This window comes from Anthonomus grandis, chromosome 22 (genome assembly GCF_022605725.1).
Source record: "Anthonomus grandis grandis chromosome 22, icAntGran1.3, whole genome shotgun sequence".
In the NCBI taxonomy this organism is placed as follows: domain Eukaryota; kingdom Metazoa; phylum Arthropoda; class Insecta; order Coleoptera; family Curculionidae; genus Anthonomus; species Anthonomus grandis.
In genome coordinates this window covers 35,852,116-35,873,405 of record NC_065567.1, presented here as the reverse complement: position 1 = coordinate 35,873,405, position 21,290 = coordinate 35,852,116, and the positions used below count along the sequence as shown (strand labels likewise).

General features: G+C 34.1%; 1 protein-coding gene across 2 annotated transcripts in view; it reads left to right on the top strand.

The window, feature by feature from the left end:
* Positions 1-21,079, top strand: part of LOC126748301 (uncharacterized) — a 68,161-nt gene extending 47,082 nt beyond the window's left edge. For both annotated transcript variants that reach the window (XM_050457434.1, XM_050457433.1), the window contains 3 exons: positions 14,690-14,876; positions 14,934-15,436; positions 19,369-21,079. In XM_050457434.1, the coding sequence (XP_050313391.1) occupies positions 14,690-14,876; positions 14,934-15,436; positions 19,369-19,617 (939 nt within the window). In that variant the 3' untranslated portion in view covers positions 19,618-21,079. The remainder of the gene's footprint in view (positions 1-14,689; positions 14,877-14,933; positions 15,437-19,368) is intronic.
* Positions 21,080-21,290: the final 211 nt, after the last annotated feature.

Sequence of the window (21,290 nt, the reverse complement as noted above, 5' to 3'; positions counted from 1 at the left end):
TAAGAATAAAAAACACGTCATTCCATTTAAAATAAGGAAGTGACCCTCCCCCCCTCTTAGGGGGGTGAAGGGACAAATGTCAAAAATATCACAAAAAGTGCCCCCCGGTATACTTGAAATGTCACCAAAATGTCAAAAAAAAATTTGCAGCCGTTTTTGACATATCGCATTGTAACACTTTAAAAAACTCACCCTGTATACCGATGACATTTAAATTTATTTCTCATATCCTCCTGAAAACATCTTGGAAGCTAGTGATAAGATGTCTTACCGCATCAACTCACTCTCAAAGGCTTTAAGTGACCACTGCTTAAGTTTAAAACCAAGTAAATGTAAGCTTCTTCTTTTTGGTAGGATGCGACAACTTCGAGAAATTTATTCGGGTTAATGTGAATGATCAACTGATTAAATATAGTAATGTGGCTAAAAATCTTGAATACTCTTGGAGGTTAAATTGAGGTTTAAAGAGCATATTGATCAAAGTATAAAGAAGGCCTTTATAAACCTGAAGCTACTTTACAGTTAGAGGCAGCTCCTTAACAAAGATCTAAGGAAAGTTTTATGTGATTTTGAAAGTGAAAGTTTTACTGAAAATTAAGTTAAAGTATGATATTCATGATTTGGACTTTCAGCTATTGCGTTTATTTATTATATAATAAAATTTATCGTGATTTAAGATGTATATCACCTCCTTTATTCTAAAGAAAAATTAGCTGCCACATTACTGATCTCTGCTTGCAAGGCAGGCTTTTTGAAGATTAACTGGTTTATATTGTTGCAAACTATAAGGAAATATTATGTTATATTACACACATATTGAAATTTCGCATACAAATAAGCACACTTAGACAATGTTAGTGAATAGACGTAAAGCAATCAAATGAAATTTTTGCTGCTAACTGTTTAAGATCTTCTATTGATAATTCGCCATTTATTGTTAACACATTGTACTTTTTAATAAAGACTTATTTTTATTATAATTATTTAAATGCTTAGAGCGTACATTTATACGAAGTTTTTCCTCAAGTGAGTTTAAGAATCACCTTTTTAAATTAGTAATACGTACGGAATAACATATATAATCTCCAATTTGTAAATAAAGATTTCTTAAAACTAATCCTAAACGAAAGAAACTCAATTTCATAACATATCTGAGATAGTCAGTCATTCGATCTTTTCTATGTTTGTTTCATGCATTACTGCGCTAATCTGGAATAATGGATTTAATAAAGCAGTTCAATGGTGCGGTATATAGTGCAACATCCTCCTACTTAAGCAAACGTTTTCCTTTTAAAGTAATAATGAAATGATTTGCACTTTTGTTTATAGAAGAAGTCCATCAAACAATTTTGGTAAAAAAATTAGAAATCTAGTTGGAACCAATAAAAACCGAAAAATAGGAGGATTCTTATTTGGCGTACCGAAGACATTTAATACAATCAGCCTTACTGCTTTCTATGATTCAGAAATATAGCAGTAGATAAAACTTCATACTATCTCGATAGTTTGGGACCAGCATTATTTTTTTTATATGTGAATAGCTTATCTGTCAGTATGCGGATGATACCGCAATTTTGCTAACAGGTGGGAGATAGATACATGAACGTGCAACAAAGGATATTTTTTATTTAATTAATAATTATACATTAAGTACCTCTCTAGTATGTTTTACTTATTGTCTTATTGTTGTAGGCGAGCACGGCCTTTTACTTTACAGTGCATAATACTCAGTTTGTCGTGGTCTCTTAGAATGATCGTGACATGCACTATATAATTTCAAGGTCAAATCCCCTAAGGAATACACGTTTACTTAATAGCAATAATTGAAAGGTCGATTATTTATATATATAATTAATTAGCATAAAAGTATTAATCGTGTGCAAATTTATGTAATTTTATATTGAAGTTATTTAATAGATGTAGACAGCGGTCCATATCTCGAGCATCAATTGTAATACGCTAGTGAAGTAGATGTTATTTTTAATGACATCCTATATTATATGATATTTTTGGATCCTACTAAAATGCAAGAAATTTGAGAGATTAAGTGTTATATTTTGATCATCAAATTTTCCATTCAAAAATTGTTACTTTTCAGAATTTTTTCAGAGGTGATACTAGGTGAGAGGGTTCATAAGGAAGTCAATTGTACATGATTAGAATACTTGAACATCAAATAATGGATCCTTTTATTATATTTGATTTCCGAGACTTCTACACGACCTATTCTGAAGGCCAAAAATTTAATAAACTTGAATTATTGCAGAATAAATTTTATTGACAATTTTAGTCAAAGCGCAAATTTAATGAATACATTTATTTTATGAATCGTTTCTTATCCTCTTTTGTATCTTTAACTTTTTAAGAACTGACTGAATAGATAGAATTCAATGAATAGGTCCGCATAAATCAATTATATTTAAGCATATTTAAGATTCAAAAGAAATTAGCAAAAGATGAGAATAATATATTAACATTTAAAGAAATAATAAAGATCGCCTAAGAATTTAATTTAAACGTAAATTTAAAACAAATGTGCGTAAATAACCTATTTTCAAAATTACTTAACTAGAACCTTGTAAACTTAATGAATAAATTAGCTTAGGATTTACCTCCTTTACCTAATTAAAAACCACCCCTCTTTCCATCTCAAAAATGATATTTAAAGCTCAAAATACTTAAACACAGTAAAAAATAAACAAGTGTAAATTGAATTGTCTAAAACTTCAGTCAGTAACAAGAAAAAATGTCACCCATCAAAAGATATATACAATTTACATTTTATCATCTAAATTATTTAAATTTTGCCCGAGCTCCTCTCTATCCGCACCTATTCGCTGCCATTACAAAACTGACTAACTAAACGGCAAACGCTATCCATCCCCCCTTACGACTATGACGTAGATCCGAGTTTTCCCGAGAAAACCCGAGGGCCCTTGATTGTTTGATTAGCTTATTAGAATATTGTTTTTTCTTTGTTTTTTATTTCTTTAATTTGCATTTTCTAAAATTAATTTATATAGCCTTAAACGACCATGTTTATATTGTAATGTAGAATATTAAAAAAATATCAGATAATTTTTTTAACCTGATCTTGTTAACCTTCAGAAAAGTTTGATTTTTCTTAATTATTTCCGTGGTCCCGAATATACAACCTCAACCTCGAGAGTTTTTTATTAAACCAATTTACCGTTTAAATAATTTGACACTTAATAAACCTCAAATCAGGGTTACTATTAGTATTGATTTTTCGATTGAAACCATCAAAGGGGTCTGTTCGAACGTTCTTTTCTAATATTCTATTATATACATAAAAATGTTTTATTACATGGCAATTGGAGGATGTTGGACGTGAGTCACAATATATTTAACATGGGTTACGTACACCAATTTTCATAATGAGATAACAAAAATAACTGTTCTGATGCTTAGCTCAGTCAGCTTTTAGCTGCGCCAATTTGGTGAAAACGCAGCGTTTTCCCCCTAACTGGGAAAAAGTGCCACATCATGCTAAATTTACCAGAATCTGTGAGAGCCAAAAGCATCCTGACCATAGTATGATTCTTGTTTTGGCCCCAGCAGTTATCACTGTAAAGATGAAGCTCTGATTGATTTTCCTTGAATTCATTAAGATATTCGAGAACAAACGTACAAATTTCGTCAGCTGTTTTCTTTGCCTGTCCCTCGTGGTAAAGATTGTGAATACAAAATACGGACACAGTAAGCTGCTGGTAGTAAAATACCTCACCAGGCGTTGTGAGTAACTGGACATTTTGCATAAAATCGAAGGCCAATGACAGAACTTGGTCTTTATTTTCCTTTTCTTCAATATCTTTGGTTATTTTTGAATAAAATTTTTTAGCCGTTCGTTCGTGAACTATCAAATCTGCGACGGCAGTACGCTTGGCCGTGTCATTCAAATTTTAGTCTTTTATTTTGTTATTTAGTAATTCACAAGTCGAACAAACATCAATTTGTCGGTCTTCCGAAAGAGAAATTAAAATTTTCACGGAAAAAGCACCTATAAAATGAAAAGCTTACCTTTTGGTTTGGATACTTCTCTAGGTAAAGCTGATGCATTTTTGTCAAATTTAGCTGGCTATTCAAATAATGTTTTTCACGTCCTGAATAGTGGCTGATTTTTGTAGGAAATGATTGTATGTGTTCCTTTACACAATTCCGAATTTCTTCTAAGAAAGTATTAGCACTTTTAATTTTTCCGCGTAAGTCATTCGGTGACTTGCCTTGTGAGGATAAGGTGTTAATTCTTCTGATGCGTTTGTACGTGATAGCATATAAATTCAAAAACGCTTCAACACAAATCTCTACTTTGGAACTTCCTTTAAATGAGTAGTACTTGAAACTTTTTAATTTGGGTTTATTTTTGTCACCTGGTCGAGGACACTGCTGCTTTACTTCCATCATATCCACAAGACCCTGTAGAAAAATGTCTTGTTCGTTTTTAGAGCTTAAAGTATAAAATCGTTGAAAAATCGCCAATCTATCTGCATCAGAGAACTTTTCAGAGCATTTCATTCTACAACTAAATAATTAAATTAACCGATGCGCCAAAAATACTATAAAAGAACCTACCTGCAAAGGACTCTATTATTAATTTTTTTTCTCACAAACGTCTCTTCCTTTACTGTTTTTATAAGACTTTCCTTCCAATTTTGCCTTTTTCTGTATTATGTTGCGAGCATACTTAGAAGGCTCTGCTTTTCGTCTTTTATTAGGTGTTAATTCAGAATTGTCATCCATGTCAAATGAAACTAAAACCACGTGCAACTGTCCCCGAAGCAACCAACAGATTAACTGAAGTCGAATTTTTGCTGATGATGTAAAACGCACGACAAACACATGTTGACCCCACCATTTGAAACACTAACATTTCGCATAAACGGCACATGTCACTGATGTGTGCCTTTTATGTATAACGCTAGCATTATTACCAAGACATCGGGGATGCGGACTTGTGCCCCTTATGCATAATCCGTTGCGTCTACCATAGGAGAATACATTTTAGGTATAATGGCAATTTGTCAAAATATTGACTTGTGCCCTTTCTGCTTACACCGGTTATTAATGAATTTTATACTGACATAGTCTTCTCCTTCACAGAAGTAAAAGACTTACTTAATGATATCAAAAATAAACGGAGTCGTGATCTTTATGGTTCCAATACTAAAATAATAAAAAGTGTTATAACTTATGACGTAGTCTTAAACAAAAGTCACTAGAAAATCCATCACTGAAGATAATTTCAAGATTTTTATTTAGTTTCAGTTGGTAGCTATTCTCTATGGCCATGACTCTTTCATTTGTTTCATCTCTTTTCATATGCCCGTTCTTCTGCGTTATGGCTAAAGTACGTAGAATACGTATGAAATGCCTGATAGTAGCCACTAAGACGATCGGCGATATCATGCTGTAAGTCACAAAAAATTTCTACAGAAGCTGTTCACCTAGTCTAGCTGTCTTAGATATATATTTTTTAAATTATTTAATAACTATGGTGATGCGGTTAAAATAAACGTAATCCTTAACCGCCATAAAAAATCGTTTAATAATAAAAAAAATACAAAATATTATTTTGCGGTTTGATTGCTATGTTCTGTATAAAAATAGAATTTGACTTCCTTGTCACGAATATTTTTCATTAGGCTCTAGTAGCAATTAAATGGTACCTGCAATAGACGACTTCTATAATTGTTAATAAGCATGTTGTAAATATTTTTATTTACATATATTTTCTATTCCTTTAGTTTTAATATCTGTCCCCCTAAGGTTAAAAATATTTTATTGTTTGGAATGTAAAATAAGCAATGTGATGAATACCCGATCAACCAGGTGGGTCAGAGAAATTTCATAACCTAGTTTAGAGTTATAACAGAATTTATTACTATTTTATATTTACGAGAATCCTAAATTAAGAAATTTTAACGAATATTTTATTCATTTTTTTGCAAGTAATGTTCAATTAATCATCCAATCCATAACTCTCAAAGAAATTTAATTAAATGAACACAAATAAATTTAATCAGTCTCATTTAATATACTTTAATAAAGTGGTACTCTGACATCATCAAACCTACTTAACATATATGTTTTAAGTCTTTATTAAATATAGACGTTTGAATATGATATGTTTATTTAAGTTTGATGATGCCAATGAACTACGTGTTACGTGTTAAAAAATACGCGTAGCCGCTGTCCAGAAGAAACGCTATAACAGTTGCATTATACACATCGATCAAGAAGTTGAATTCGCAAGAAAGTGTTTCAAACTTAATAAAAATGCAATTGCAAATAATACATCACCTCCTTAAATATAAAAAAGAAACTATTTAAAAAGCAAATAATACTCTATAATATACTCGCTAATAAAATGAGCCAGAGAATCCAAATCAAAAGGAAGGTAGCCTACATAATTTAAGATCTTGTAATATAAAACCTACTGCTCGAGAAATGCGTTAGTCTTAGAGAAATACTTGACTGACTCCACAGAGCTATTTCTGAATTACTTCATTACATAGTCCGAGATCTAGTATACAGGGTGTCCCGTAAATAGTGGTCCAAATAAAAACTCCTAATAGATTTGACTATTTCCAATCAGAATAATCCAACATAGCTCTAACGAAAGTGTTACGGTTTTCGAGATATTTTGATTTTTGCGAAATTTTAAGAAATACCTACCTGTAATCAGTTTTTTTATGGTGTGTTACTAAATGAAAAAAAAATCACAATTTCTTCGGTTGGATATTATTTGCCGATATAAATTATTATATATATTACGATATTACGATATTACGATATTACGATATAAATTAATTCGGTTTATTTGTGTTTTGCAATTTTACAAAAGGTGTTGCAATTTTACAAATTTTACAAAATGGCCACCACCTGCTGCAATACACGCCCTACAACTTCTTATAAAGGATCGCTTAATCCGTTGAGCGTGGCCAGCTTTATTTATCTCTTGAGCAGCAGTTTGGATGCTGTATACAATTTCTTTGAGGCATCCCCAGTAAAAAAAATCAAGAGGATTTAGGTCAGGTGATCGTGGGGGCCACAGTACAGGTCCTAGACGTCCGATTCATCGGTTAGGGTAGGATTCATTTAAAAAATTTCTAACTTGCACACCGTAGTGCGCAGTTCACACAGTTACCAAAATTCATAATTTTCATCCATTCAAAATAAAAATATTGCAAGAATTAACCGAATACGATTTCGATAGGCGAGTTGAGTTTTGTGAAAAAATGACTGAAGCGATTGATGATAATACTATTCATGTAAAGAATATCTGCTTCAGCGATGAATGCACATTTTATCTAAATGGATTTGTTAATAAGCATAACTGTAGATATTTGAGCAATGAAAATCCTCATGCATTTGTAGAAGTGCATACCCAGTACCCTCAAAAACTTAATGTATGGGCAGGCATGTTAGGAAATAAAGTGATTGGGCCTTTATTTATTAACGGAAATTTAAATGGAGATATTTATTTGGATATGTTGGAAAATACTATCAATCCGCTTATCACTGAATCCATTGAAAACCAAATCGATGATGATGGAAGCCCTATACTTGATGAGGCTGAAATATATTTCCAGCAAGACGGCGCTCCTCCTCACTATGTTCTTCCCGTTCGGCAATGGCTAGACGACGAGTTTCCAGATAAATGGATGGGGCGAAGGGGGACTATAGAATGGCCTGCTAGATCTCCTGATATAACGCCGTTAGACTTTTTTCTATGGGGTCATTTGAAATCTATTGTGTTTACTCCCCAACTTGAAAGTTTGGATGAACTTCGTCAACGCATCATCGACAGCTGCCATGATCCACAACATGTTTTTGAAAATGTCCGTCAGGAATTTGAACATCGCCTATATCATTGTTTGGCCAAAAACGGGCAACATTTTGAACACTTATTGAAATAAAAACTGAGATTTTCATGTTTTTGTTTTCTATCTGAACAAATTAAGATAAACAACGATTTTTCTAATTTTGTCGAAAACGAATCGACCGATTTAAAAAAAAAACAAACGTCAAAATAAAAGACTTCGAAAGACCTTTTAAACAAACTATTACTCGATACCCCTTGCCATTTAAAATTTTTAAGGTGATGACCCTGGGGGGCAATGGGTGAAGGGGGGTGAAGTAATTTTAGGTTAGAAAGTTGTCCCCCTTAACAAACCTTTTAACGTATTTCGGCGTTTTTTTTTAAACAGTGGTTTTCGATAAATCCGTGGTGGGAAGTTTTCAAATGAACACTCTGTATATGAAACATTTCTGGTTCAGTCAGTAGTATCAATACAAACATTGGCACTAGGACTGAAACCCTGAAAGAGTTCGATGGTCAAGGCCCAGTTTTAAAACTCATAAAAGACCAGAATGCTAGGTTTCACACTCATCAGATTTAAGTAGTGATGTTTGATACTGATTATTGACGTTATTTTCAAAATCTGAATGAAATATAAAAAAGTTCTTGCCTACTTAGTAGAATCAATACCAAATATTCCACAAAAAATTGTAAAGCTTTGGTTATAGTTTCATTACGAATAACGATATGATCTTCGTGTGGACATTGTTACTAAGACTAAAACTCTAAAAAACTGTGTTGACTAAGGCTGAGTTTTACCTAGAAAGGAAGAGAATGGAGTCATTGGAAAGTCAAGGCTTATGAAAAGACTGGCTCATAAAAGCTGAGTTTTACAATCACCACACTCAAGTTTGCAAGATAATGTCTTCATCTGGCATAGTACGATGACAAGGGACCATCTTTACCACTGAAGGTGATGATCATTGACGTCGTAATGTACAAAATGTCTACTCTATTCAGTAGTATCAATACCAAATATTTCATGAACATTTAAACGTGTGTAGAATTATGATCTTAGAATTATCTGTGGTATTAAAGCAGTGAGATGTGCTATGAGTTTACTAGAAAAGGCCTGACAAAGGACTAGTTTAAGCATGATATTCTTGTAGACATTGTCACCAGGACTGCAACTTTGAAAAAAATTGCTAACTATGGTCGAGGTTTACCTAAAAAGTAACAGAATAAAAATCTTTAAAACTCATAAAAGTTTGAAAAACTTACTTTCGCGCTTACCAGGCTCAAGTTCACAAAAGGACCTTCACCATGGTCCATTTGGCATAGTAGGTTGAAGAGGTCCAGAAGATGAGGGAAACAAAAGAAAACGTTGGGTTTTATTTTTTTGCCTTCTTTCTCTAAAAAGGGTTCAAATATTCTAGCCAAGTGTTCTATTTAAGCTGTAGAGGGTCTTTCAGTAACTTTTCTTTTTATTGTGGGTCCTAAATATTGCCCGCTTGTGATTTCGTCTACCATTGGCCAAAGTGTGGAAAACCAAATAAAATTTTATCGCAACTAGTTTATCATAAATCATCAAATACTAAATGAAGACAAATCTTGCGTAAGTATTTTTAGGTAAATAATGAATTATGAGTTGCAGCATTCAATTAGCCAATTTTACGCATCGACTTTACGCATCCAAAAACATTAATTTTACGATAAGTTATTTGACCTTAAATGGAAATACCTATTATTTCAAATTTATTGTACTCTAACAAATATTGTAATATCTCAAATATTATAAGCTACAATTTGTGTCACAACATTTTGCAAGCAACATTGAATTAACTAAACAAACTTGTTAAGTAATTGTGCATTTAACCTCTTAAGATAAGTGTGTTAATAGTTGCAATTTTTTTAATTTTTTATGCTTTGTTCAAGGGGAGGGTTACTTTTGTAAAATGGCATGAAAAGTACCATAAAAATACTATTATTATAAATAGTTACATAATATAACAATAAATTTAGAATATGTGCATATTAAATTTATTGCCCACCATCAACAATTATATTGGTCTATATTGCAACATATATCGCAACTATTTACAACACGCGACTCCAGTGTGTTCCCGATTTAAGGTTACGCTTTAAGGATTATAGACAAGGCAGACGGACTGAGAGTCCTTAGACAAAAGATAGATGCAATGCAGGGAAGAAATAATCATTAATGTTTGTTATTAGGTCAATAAGAACATTTCTTCTTAATATGTTGCGCAGTACTTTGACGTTACTCGCATGTAATTGGGCGTTTTACTTAGGTGAATTATCGACCCTAAGCGCATGATTCACTTATAATGAATCTTCGAGGTGAATGAAGCTTATAGGGAGAGACACTATTTGACGTAAAAACCATTCGCTGAATTTGCTTCCCAGACTATACTTATTGTTCATCTACTTCTTCTTGACAATAGATGCGTAATTAATGATCTCTGATCAATACGAAATTATTTGGACTAGATTATAGCAAAGAAGATTATAGCTACGCAAGTACTTATTGCGTAGCTATAATAATCTTTGATTATAGTCATTATTTACATAGTCTCCATGATTTTTTCTTCTGCAAATGACAATCCAGGAAATGCCATTGCCACTAGAGAGTATTCCACTTCATCATTTTACCTCTTTCAAATTGTATAAGGTCACTTCAATTGATAACATAAAAAAAGTCAGAATTCTTTTGGTCTTAATGTGGATCCAATAAAAAATATACAAAATAATCTTCTACTGATATGCAATTTAGATTTCCAAGAAATCTTGGTATCTCACATGGGATTCATTAATGCTTTTAAAATCCTAATTAAACAAAATAGCAACAATCAAAAAACAGAAAAGGAAAAACCAGAGGAGAAGACTCTTGGTAGAGGAGAGACGCCGACTAGTGCACATTTTAGCTTTTTTATCTACAGAAAAAAAAGTATTATGCTTTTTGATTATTGTATCTAAAAGAACTGTTTTGAAAACTAGACAATTCTTTACAAGTATTTCTGATTGACATAAACATTAGGTATGATGCTTAGAATATTGAATGCATTCTATATTCAATGTTCTAAGGTATGTTGCATAGCAATAGGGAGGCTATTAATTCGGCTATGTTTGGGCCCTAATTCGGAATGGACCATCCGTGGAAGCTTTATCAAACTGATGGAGTTTGATAAAAAGAAAGGGGAACAAATTGCTTCAAAGATCAAGCAAGAACTTAACAAATGTAATATCATCTTGCATGCGATAACGCTTCAAATATGTTCGAGAAATTTTCTGGAGTCAGAGCTATTATTCTCAATGAATGCCATTAAGGGTATTATAATATTATTCGCTTTCCGGTGCACATACAATAATATTACAATTGGCACATAAATCTCCGTGGCGTTCAAGTAATGGAAACAACGAGGCGAAAATATATTTTAGGATTGATCTCAATTGCAACACTTGTTCCATTAAATTTGCAAGCTTCGGGACAGTAAAAAGCGTTCGTAAGAAAAAACGATTTCACGATGAAGAATCGAGCGTAGAGTATGTATTTGATGATTTAACGCTTTAAACTTCAAGCCTTCTTTCCACCAGTAGATCTTTTGTTGAGTAAACTTAGCGTGCTGCATTCTAGGCTATCGGAATTGTCAAAGCTTTTTTCTATATTAAAGCTCTTTTATATTTGAGCTATATTTTATCTATCATTGAGCTGCACTAAGTAACTTTTTGCTAATACTGCTGCTGTTCTACAGAAAAGCGCATACACAAATCATTTTGTTGAGAGTGATTTGCAAAACAAACAAGAAATCGATTTGTTGCATAAGATTCGCAAAGTAATTAAACGGGATACATATTCTGCTTTAGAGCTATTTAATCTCATATTTGTGTGCGGCTACAAGAACGTTTTGCCACAAGAATGTATCGCATTAAGCCAAAGAGGTCTGATGATATTGAGTCAGAGAAGAGACTTATATGTTGGAACGATCGGTCCTAGGACCCTTGTTGTTTTAAAATGCCCTTGTGTGCTCTTGATGCCATTTTACCCTCTTCTCTCATGATATCACACTTGGCAGTCCATCTGGAAACGGACTGTCATGTCTCGGAAACAGTGGTTAACTTTAAGCGCGTACATCGGAACTAGAACGGTGCTGGAATACTTAAGTAGATGCATGCGTCATTACATTTTTACTGAAATAGCTAGTTGAGTGTGTTTCACTAATAATACTTAAGCATGCTTCATTTTCACTATATCATTTGACATTGCAGAGATTAAAGAACTTACCCCTAAGTCAGTTAAGCATACTCTACTTTCTTTTGGTAAGTCAGGCTTTTACGGCATGGACGAATTATAAAAATATGTATTGCACTGAATACAAAGCGTCTCCAATAATTACAATAAAAATGTAATAATTTTGTTAGATTAGAAAAACCCGAGAAGTGCCAAGCCGGGAAGCTTAGTTTGACTTTGGATAGACACGAATTTTATAGCTAGACCAACCCAACCTCGACTTCACAGTATGCAACAGGCCACATTTTGTCGTCTCCGCTCATATTATTCTATTCTTTCACAACTATCACCCCATGCTGTTTTATTGCGCACGTTATATAAATATAAATAGACTTCAACTCATTTAGTTAAACATTGGTTTTTATATTGCTTCAAGAATTACTACTCTATACCATAACTTACTTACTTACTCCATAGCACTATAGCCTCTGATGGGCCTTGGCTGAGGCAACAATTTGCCTTCTTTTGTCCTGGTCGTCTATAACTAGACCATTCCCGATACCCTTTTTCGGAAGTGCGATGGCATATTATCATGTCACCTTAATCTTAGTCTTCCAAGTGGTCGTCTTTATTCTGGTGCTCTGTCCCATATGAGATGGCTGTCTTCGTACGTCCATCTCAACCTTTCAGTCAGTTTTTCATCAGTTTTGGCTGATTGTATATTTCTTTTAGTTTAGCATTTTTTTTAATTTAAGGACACGTGGAGCTAGTGTCCTGGTTTTTGATAGGTCCCAAAATTTTCCTCGCACTTTTTTCTCAAATCTTCGAATCGGTTCCCAATTTCGCACCTTAAAGGTCCAGGTTTCGCAGCCTTTCATTACCGCGGATGTTACCATGGTCTGGTAAGTTTTGATTTTCGTTCTCCTAGTCAAGTATTTGGAGTCATTTATTCCTTAGGGCGTTCAAGCACCTTTTCGGCTGGCTTTAGGCATTCTCTGATTTCTTCACATGATGTTATCGGATGTGATTGTGAACCCAAACTATTAAAATTGTTTTACATTTTCAAAATTGTACATGTCCATGGTCACATTTTGTCCTATCCAAGCTCTGCCTGGTTTTGAGGTATGCATATATTTTGTTTTGGCCTTGTTGACTTTAAGCCCTATATATGCCGCTACTTTTTCGATTTTGTAAAATAGTTCTGTTTCATTTATTACGCGTATACTCACCGCCTATATATCGTTGGCATACGCTAGCAGCAGGTTTGGTACACTGGCCCCGAATAGCTAAAATTCGATTTTGGCTTCTCTTATTACTTTCTCCAATGGGATCTTAAAAAGTGTGAGTGATAATGCGTCTCCCTGTTTTAGATCTGTGCTCACCTGAAATACATTTGAGAGGTCATCATCAATCTTTAGACTTTACTATACTATACAATAATTTGCACCTAGATCCTTCCACACAAGCTCTGGCTACTCTGATCAGCTTAGGTAGGATGCCAAAACTCAAACTCACTCCATTGTATGCAATATTTTGATCCTTTTAACACTGTCGTATGCATGCTAAAAATCTATAAATATCTGATCTTGATTGATATCCCCTCTTCTATAGCAGCTGCCTAATGGTAAATAGCTGGTTCGTTGTTAATCTGTTTGGTCTGAAACCGCAATGGTAGTCTTCAAATATTTTTTCGGTGAAGGAGTTTAGTGTTAGAAAAAATACGTTTAATAGAGCTAACGTTTAATAGGCTGCATTGAATAGTACTATCTCTCTATAGTTTTTGCAGACTGTTCTATAGCCTTTTTTGTGGATGGATATCAAAATACTCTCCTTCCACCTATCACGAATATCTTCTTTTTCCCATATGGTTTTAATGAGGTTTTGTGGCTGCATTATGATAGTATCGCCACCATATTTAAGAAGTTCAGCTGTGAATAGGTCTCCTCCAAGGGCTTTATTAATTTTTAGTTTCTTGTTTTTACAAGTTCCTCTTTAGAAGGGGTCTTATTGGGTTGTTCCGTAGCCAGAAGATCCAGTGCTTCATCCTCTTGAACAGTTTCTCCATCAAGCAGTTGATGGATGTAGTTTTTCGATGTTTGCAATATTTCTACTTTGTCAGTTATTAGATCGCCATTTTTGTTCTTTAAGATATTGTCATATACAATAACCCCGATTTCAAATAATTACTGTGAAGCTTATGCTTTAGTCGTATACCGGTCTGATCAACTTAGGACTTGAATGCGGAAATGTTTGCATTCATTTTAAAATAATAAATCTTAGTCACAAGTTAAAAAAAGAAGAATAGAGCTTTATCTACTACCTGAGGTCATCTTAAATGACTTGCGGAAATGTACGATTGGCGCATCGGATCACGGTGCAACAATAAAATTCTCTCTTCAGTAATGAATCGATGAAGCATTGTGTTTTTTTTAACCTAAACTCTTGAGGTTAAAACTTCACCTACTCTGTTGTATTGTAATGTATTAGGATTTCAGCATCCAAGAAAAATTCAAAGTTTGGGCTCTTCAAGAAATATAGACTATAACAGTTTTTTTATTTAAATTTGTTGTTCTTTATTTTAAATACTCATTATATTATGTAATGATTTTTTATTTCAGGTATCTTCAAGCAGATCATCATCAGACAGCAAGAGAGCACTTCAAATAATATCTCCAGTAGCATCTGGAACAGTACGCCATCCAAGTGATTCCGGACCTGCTGATATTCCTCCGTTTAAACCTATACCACCAGCCGCTGAAAGACCATCTATGACTAAGACTCCATCCCTCCAACCTCAATCTTTGGGTATTGCTTTTCCTGCTTTTAACTATAAACCTCTATCTATCTCTAAATTTTCCGTAGGTAATTCTAAACATTCTTCAGTAGATCCTTCTATAGCGAAAGTTATGGCTGTGGTAGCTGTTCCTAAAAAACAAATATCTCAAGTAGATAAATCTAGTAGTGGTTTTAGTAACAGATTACTTACTGTCGATGATAAAGATGTAGATGCTCCTGTTAATCAACCTTCTTCTAACTCCCTACAATATCTTCTTTCTGCGAATAATCTTACAGAAGAAGCGCTTGAAATGGCCCTTCTTCAAAGGCAAAATATGCTTAATAAATTAAAAGCTAAAACTACAACAACTACTTCAACTACCACCAGAAGGCCAGTGACTTCAAAATATGCAAATCCAAACAGTATTGGGAAAGTAATGAATGCCCCAAAAGAATACTATCCAGTGGGTTATGATAAAAATTTTGACGACAATTTTGCAGCAAGGGTCGAGTTACCAGAAACTTCTTTTTATTGCGAACATCAAAAACATTTTCCCGGATTATATGCAGATGAAGATCTTGGATGTATGGTAAGAAAGCAATCTATAATTTAATACGTTTTTAAAATTCTTGCGCAGTCTTGGCTATATGTCAATCGTATTTATCTAATACGCATATTATGATGTTAACATAATTTTAATCATGCGCAAAAAGCTTTAAGAGTTTATATATGAATCCACATACTTACGTTGTACTTAATATTAATAATATTATCATGCAAGCCCATGTACCTTCTCGTGAACTTAATTTATGTGCAAAGAAAAAAATTCTAGTTGCTCATGGGTTTTCAATTTATTTTAGCGTTTTTACCGCTCGTTAAGGTGTAAGTTAAAACCCTCGATGCTACGGCTACTACATAGGGATATTTATTTACACCGTATTTATTTACTACTATTTATGTCCGATTTAAATCTCGCGGCAATATTCCAAACTGAACTGTCAACTGGCCTCCTGACTGTTTGGACTGATTAATCCGGGCTAGCATCGTGGCTCTTACCGGTCTTTTGGAATAATACTTTCATCGAGATTAGGCGCCTTCTTTTTATAATTCTGGGTCGCATCTAGGTGCTTGGACTTTTGACTCGCTCGGAGCATATAAAAAAAAATATTATAGTAACTGACTGGTCGGGATGAGGTTTGGTTACATGTATTTATAAGGTCTGGGTGTGATGTTATTGGACGCGAGCCTGCGGAGCAGACAGGCGGAGGTGGGAACGTAACGGTCTATTACGGTGTTCTTGGGTGATGTTTTGAGTTTTTGGCGTTTGGATTGGGTTTTATGTGGGGTTTATGTGGTAAGTACGGATGGGAATTGGGATTTGAACACTTAAGAAGGAAATGAATGAGCACTATGGGGACTTAGACTTCGGCTCCTAGCAATAGTTTGAATGCCGGGTTTGAGTTTAATTTTTCTAGTTTTGCCATCAGGTTGTCGATTTTTTTTTCCAACATCCCGTCAGGCAAACTTAGAAGATTTATGAGGTTCGTGTTTTCGATAGAAAACTCGGGACGTTTCATAAGCGATTGTGAAGTGCCTTCCTTTGGCTTCCCCCTCCTGGTGTTAGAGTCCGTGTAGGTCTTTCTCAAGGTCTCAGCGAAGCTTTTTTGTTTGTTTATGTTTTTTATGTTAGGGTTTTTTGGGCAACGCCAATAACTCGCCGGATGGTCGCCACCGCAATTGCAACATTCTGCCGGGGTTGCTTTGTTTTTTTCACAATCTCAGTAGAAGTGATCGCCCTTGCATTTGTGGCAACGCGGCTTTGCGTTGCAATTGCTCATGACGTGTCCGTATTCTTGGCGACGATGACACTGCCCAATTTGCTTCCTGTTATCTATAGTATGGATCCCAACTGGCCTCCTAGGAGCGACGCGGCTCTTTATATACTCGGCAGGTCACTGTATGGAAGATTCGCTAACCTTCAATCCGCCTCCAGAGATGTCGAGCGGTATACTCGCTTGTATCATTCGGGAATGATGAAAAAGAGGTGGTATTGGCGGCGTTGCCAATATCGTTATAATGCCCCTCCCTAAGCTCATTTCGTATCGAAATGATTTCGAAGATGGTTGATGTCGATATCGGCAAACGGTTTCCCTCTTGTAACTGGTCGTTTTGTAGAAATAACAATCAACGCTTTTCTCCATAGAGCGACAACGTTGGGGAGTATAGCAGCACACTAGAACTTATATGTCTGTAGACCTGAAGACCCATTCTAACATGCAGCAAATCATCATCCAGTCTAGGTTATTAAGTCCGCATACAAGTTTGGGAATCCTTCCCTTAGAAAACAGAAAGCGTACCAAACGTCCTTATAGGTTGGCTTCTAACGTGACTCCTCTTTGGTAACCAGGTAGAAAATCTTTCTACCAGTCTCTTAATCGGTGCATATCAGACTCTAAACCGACGCAGCTCTTAAATTTTTCCGAAGTTTTAACGAAAAATCTCAGCTAATTCTCCAGAAATATATAAATACCTAATACTCAATGTATCAAAGTATAATCAATTGGAACAGTAGACAGCTCTTCCTGCACTTTACAGATCACGCCGTACCGCTCCTTTCGATCATCAGAATGATGTGCCATGAAGTCATCGAATGTCAAATCCAACTCTAGTTGAATTTTCCGTAGCTCCGCATTCTCGTAGTTTCCATAACAAGAAGCCTGTCGGCTAAGTGAATGATTCGAGTTTTACCACTCGGAGGCTTTTGTATTTTGTAAACAACATCGTTGATAGCTTCCAGCACTTTGTAAGTCCCATCTCAGGATGTTTGAAGTTTCGGTGGCAGACACTTCCCTCTCTAAGGATCATAAAGCCAAACTAAGTCACCGTTGTTGTACCTGTGGCCTTTGGCATTGACATCATATGCGTCCTTCATATGATCGCTGGCATCTTAAATGGAAATGCGCACTTGATTACGAATAACATCCATTATTCTACGCGACTTTTTATATACCCAGTAGACCACTGTCCGGAAGATTCGCTAACCATCCATGCGTCTCTAGAGATGTCGTGCAGTGTGCCCGCTTATGTCATTCCGGAATGACAAAGAGCGCGAGGCAACATTGCCAATATCGTTACATTATTTACTTTTCTTACAATATAACCTACCATAGGACATTATGTCAACCAACCCAACTGCTTCCACAAACTTAATAAATATACCTGGACTACTAATGCATATGGCCAGGATACCCAAAAATGACCGCTGCCTGGTGGCCGCCATTTTTATAGTGATTGTTTCCTTTTGATGTTCGTTACTCTAAACATTTTTAGTGTTGCTAACAAAAGTATATTAAATAACGGCAATGAAGTTGACGACGCTGGCGTTTGATGTGTGACCTGTCACGAACTAATTTTTATTTCATTGACATTATTGTAAACCATCATTGGGATTCTAAAATCATGACTCGACACGATCACTCGATATGACTGATTCTAAATAACATTTTCAATTGTGAGTATAGCGAATTGCCTAGTTTTTGGCGATTTATAGATGACACGCTTGACATCAGGCGATATAGCATACGTGGATAATGTATCACCATTCAAATCCCTATTTAAACGTATTTAAAAACTGTTTCTCAAAACCGAATTATTATGAATTGTCTGTCTGGGTTGTTTATCATAGAATAATATCTAGAGTTGTTTATTTTTATTATATAAACCCTTGCTAATTACAAACCCTCATAAAATCATCTATATTTTGATTTTTATAGATCGTTGTACCTACTAATGTGTTTTCACATTAATAGGTACATAGAAGGAAAGTAAAAGCCGTCAAGTAAAAATAGAAAGAAAATAAACATATTTTTAACTAAATTTGTCAATTAAGCAAACATTTAAATGAAGATTATCATTTTCATGGTATTAGGATTTATAAGATTCAAGTTTATCAGAATAATAAAACAAATATTTTAAAGTGCGTACATCTATCTAAGTTAATTGAAACTTTGTCTAATTTTAGGTGAGGATTACTTTCTTTCATAAATTTCTTTTCGAGATTCTTAAAGAAGTACAAGAAAAATCTAACGCAACTCTCTTATCTAAATGTTACTTTCTATTTTGTTTTTGTAAACATAACCTACCAAAAAACTTTAATTGTTTTGTTGCCCCACAATTTGCACCACTGAAATTTGTCAGAGTGACCAACATCAAGAGGACACAATCACGCAAAATGGCGGCCACCTAGTAGAGGTCATTTACTTTTTATTGAATTGGCAGTCCAGGTATATCTGTTAAGTTGGTGACTGATTCCTAATTTTTCGCATATCATTGTTACACGAGCTGAGACTTTTGTATATGCGAACTTAAGGCCACGCCTATGATTTTATGTTGCATATTAATGCATGAATACTTCGGCACCTAATAAAGAATTTGACTTTGAATTTGTTTTTAAAAAATATTTTGAACTGCGTCTGCATATGACTTGGTTGACATTGATTTAATCTATTTTGGTTTTTTTAGGTATTCCATGTATGTGCATTAACAGACGATGGCTTAATTATGAAGAGCTTCTTATGTCCTGAATCGACCCTCTACGACCAAGCAATACTAAAGTGCAATTGGTGGTTTTATGTGGACTGTAAAAATTCTAAAAAACTGTACGACTCCAACATCCCGATATCGAAAAGTTATCAACTAATGAAGGCATTAACATTTTTCTCTGCATATAAAAAGGAACCAAATTCAACAAATTCCAAAAATAACTCATAAAAGACTGATAATTTGTTTGATTTGGAACCATAAGAAGAGGTCATTATTACTGGCCTTTATAGAATTATTTTTTAAGCCCATTTTTTGTTCGTTGGCAAAAGATTTATTTAATATAAGGATCCTACGCGCTAGAGACCGAGTCACGAAATAATCATGATAGGCAACTTGCTAGCAATCGCTACAGTAGCCCATTTAAGTTATCATCATGCTTCTCGGCCAATAAAAAAATTAACATTCCGGGAAGATTATCTGAATTCTTGTTTGGTATTTTTTTCTAAATATGTGTTTAACCACCACATACTCCTGTTAAAGCTGGTGGGTGTGGCTTGTTCGCGCGACTTTGTCACTAGTACGTGGCGATCCTAAAATAATTGCAGATTAAAATTTGGATCTGCAATATTTTTAAAAAATATATCGCGTCTTTCATGTTTTTAAAAAACTTTGATAGTTCTTACTGCTTAAAGCTCAATATTATAAAATACAGTTTGTATTGATCTTAGGTGAAAATTAGTTTAAGATAAAACATTTATTATTTGAGGTTGCTGCGTGTGTGAATAGTTATAGTATTAGAGTAGTATCAAAATCTGAATTGTTCATTGCTCATTAACCTTCACCTAGAAGCAAACAAAAGGAAGATCATCATTGAAGATTATATGTGCTCTTACAAACAGATGAAATTAATTAATCATCAAAAGTTGTAGTATTGCTCGTAGTGTAACTACAAAATTAGTGGATATAGTTCATAGCTTACTTTTATTCTAATCGTATATGTGTAAATGCACTTAGGTGAGGTAGACTTTTATACAAATGCCTAAAGGCCGATTAAGCTACATTTTAAATAAATTAGCGTATGACCGGTATTAAATCCAAACAACTCAATTGTGTTATGTGCAAACCAGCACATAAGTCAAATTTGATTAGAAAAACTAGCTAGAATAAACTAGATTTGTTATAGCCAATTAAGTCAATACGTTGATTTCCGCATCCAAGATCTGATATGGCCAGACCTATATACGTCAAGCTGTCATTTCTCTCGTGAACTGACTTAAAATGTAACCTAAATGTTATGTTTTATATCTACAAAATAAATCTTCTTTAGCTACCAGTATAATTTACGAAACGTATGATTTAACTTATGAAGCAAGACGTAATTTTATCTATGAGCAAATTAACCTGTACACTTAGGCTTCTGTTTAGTTAGAATATTTGAAAACCTCTAGCTAAAGTTAGTATGTATAAGAAATGTTAAGCCTACATTGCCTCTTTATTAAATTACATTTTATAGTATAGATTAGTTAAATTTTGTGTCATCGCTATATTTAAGTCTGATTCATTTATCATACTTCTGTTTTCTAGTCATAGTGGTGGGTAGGTAAATGCACACAATCCCCAAAGGACTTTTATTTATTTTTGTTACATACAGCTAAGAAAACAATGGAAAATAAATTTAGTAATTTGTTAACATGGCGATTTATTTAAATACTGTCTAAACAGCCTGCCTTATCCAATATTTCCTATATAAGATACTATAGAGGTTGTGTTACGATTACACATTAGAAAAGATAATGGCAACCCTGTGTTCTCTTAGGTAATGTAATACTCAGCAGCCTCTGTATGAGATTTCCAGATTTCACTTTTAAATTATTTATATATAACATATTCGTTGAATACTC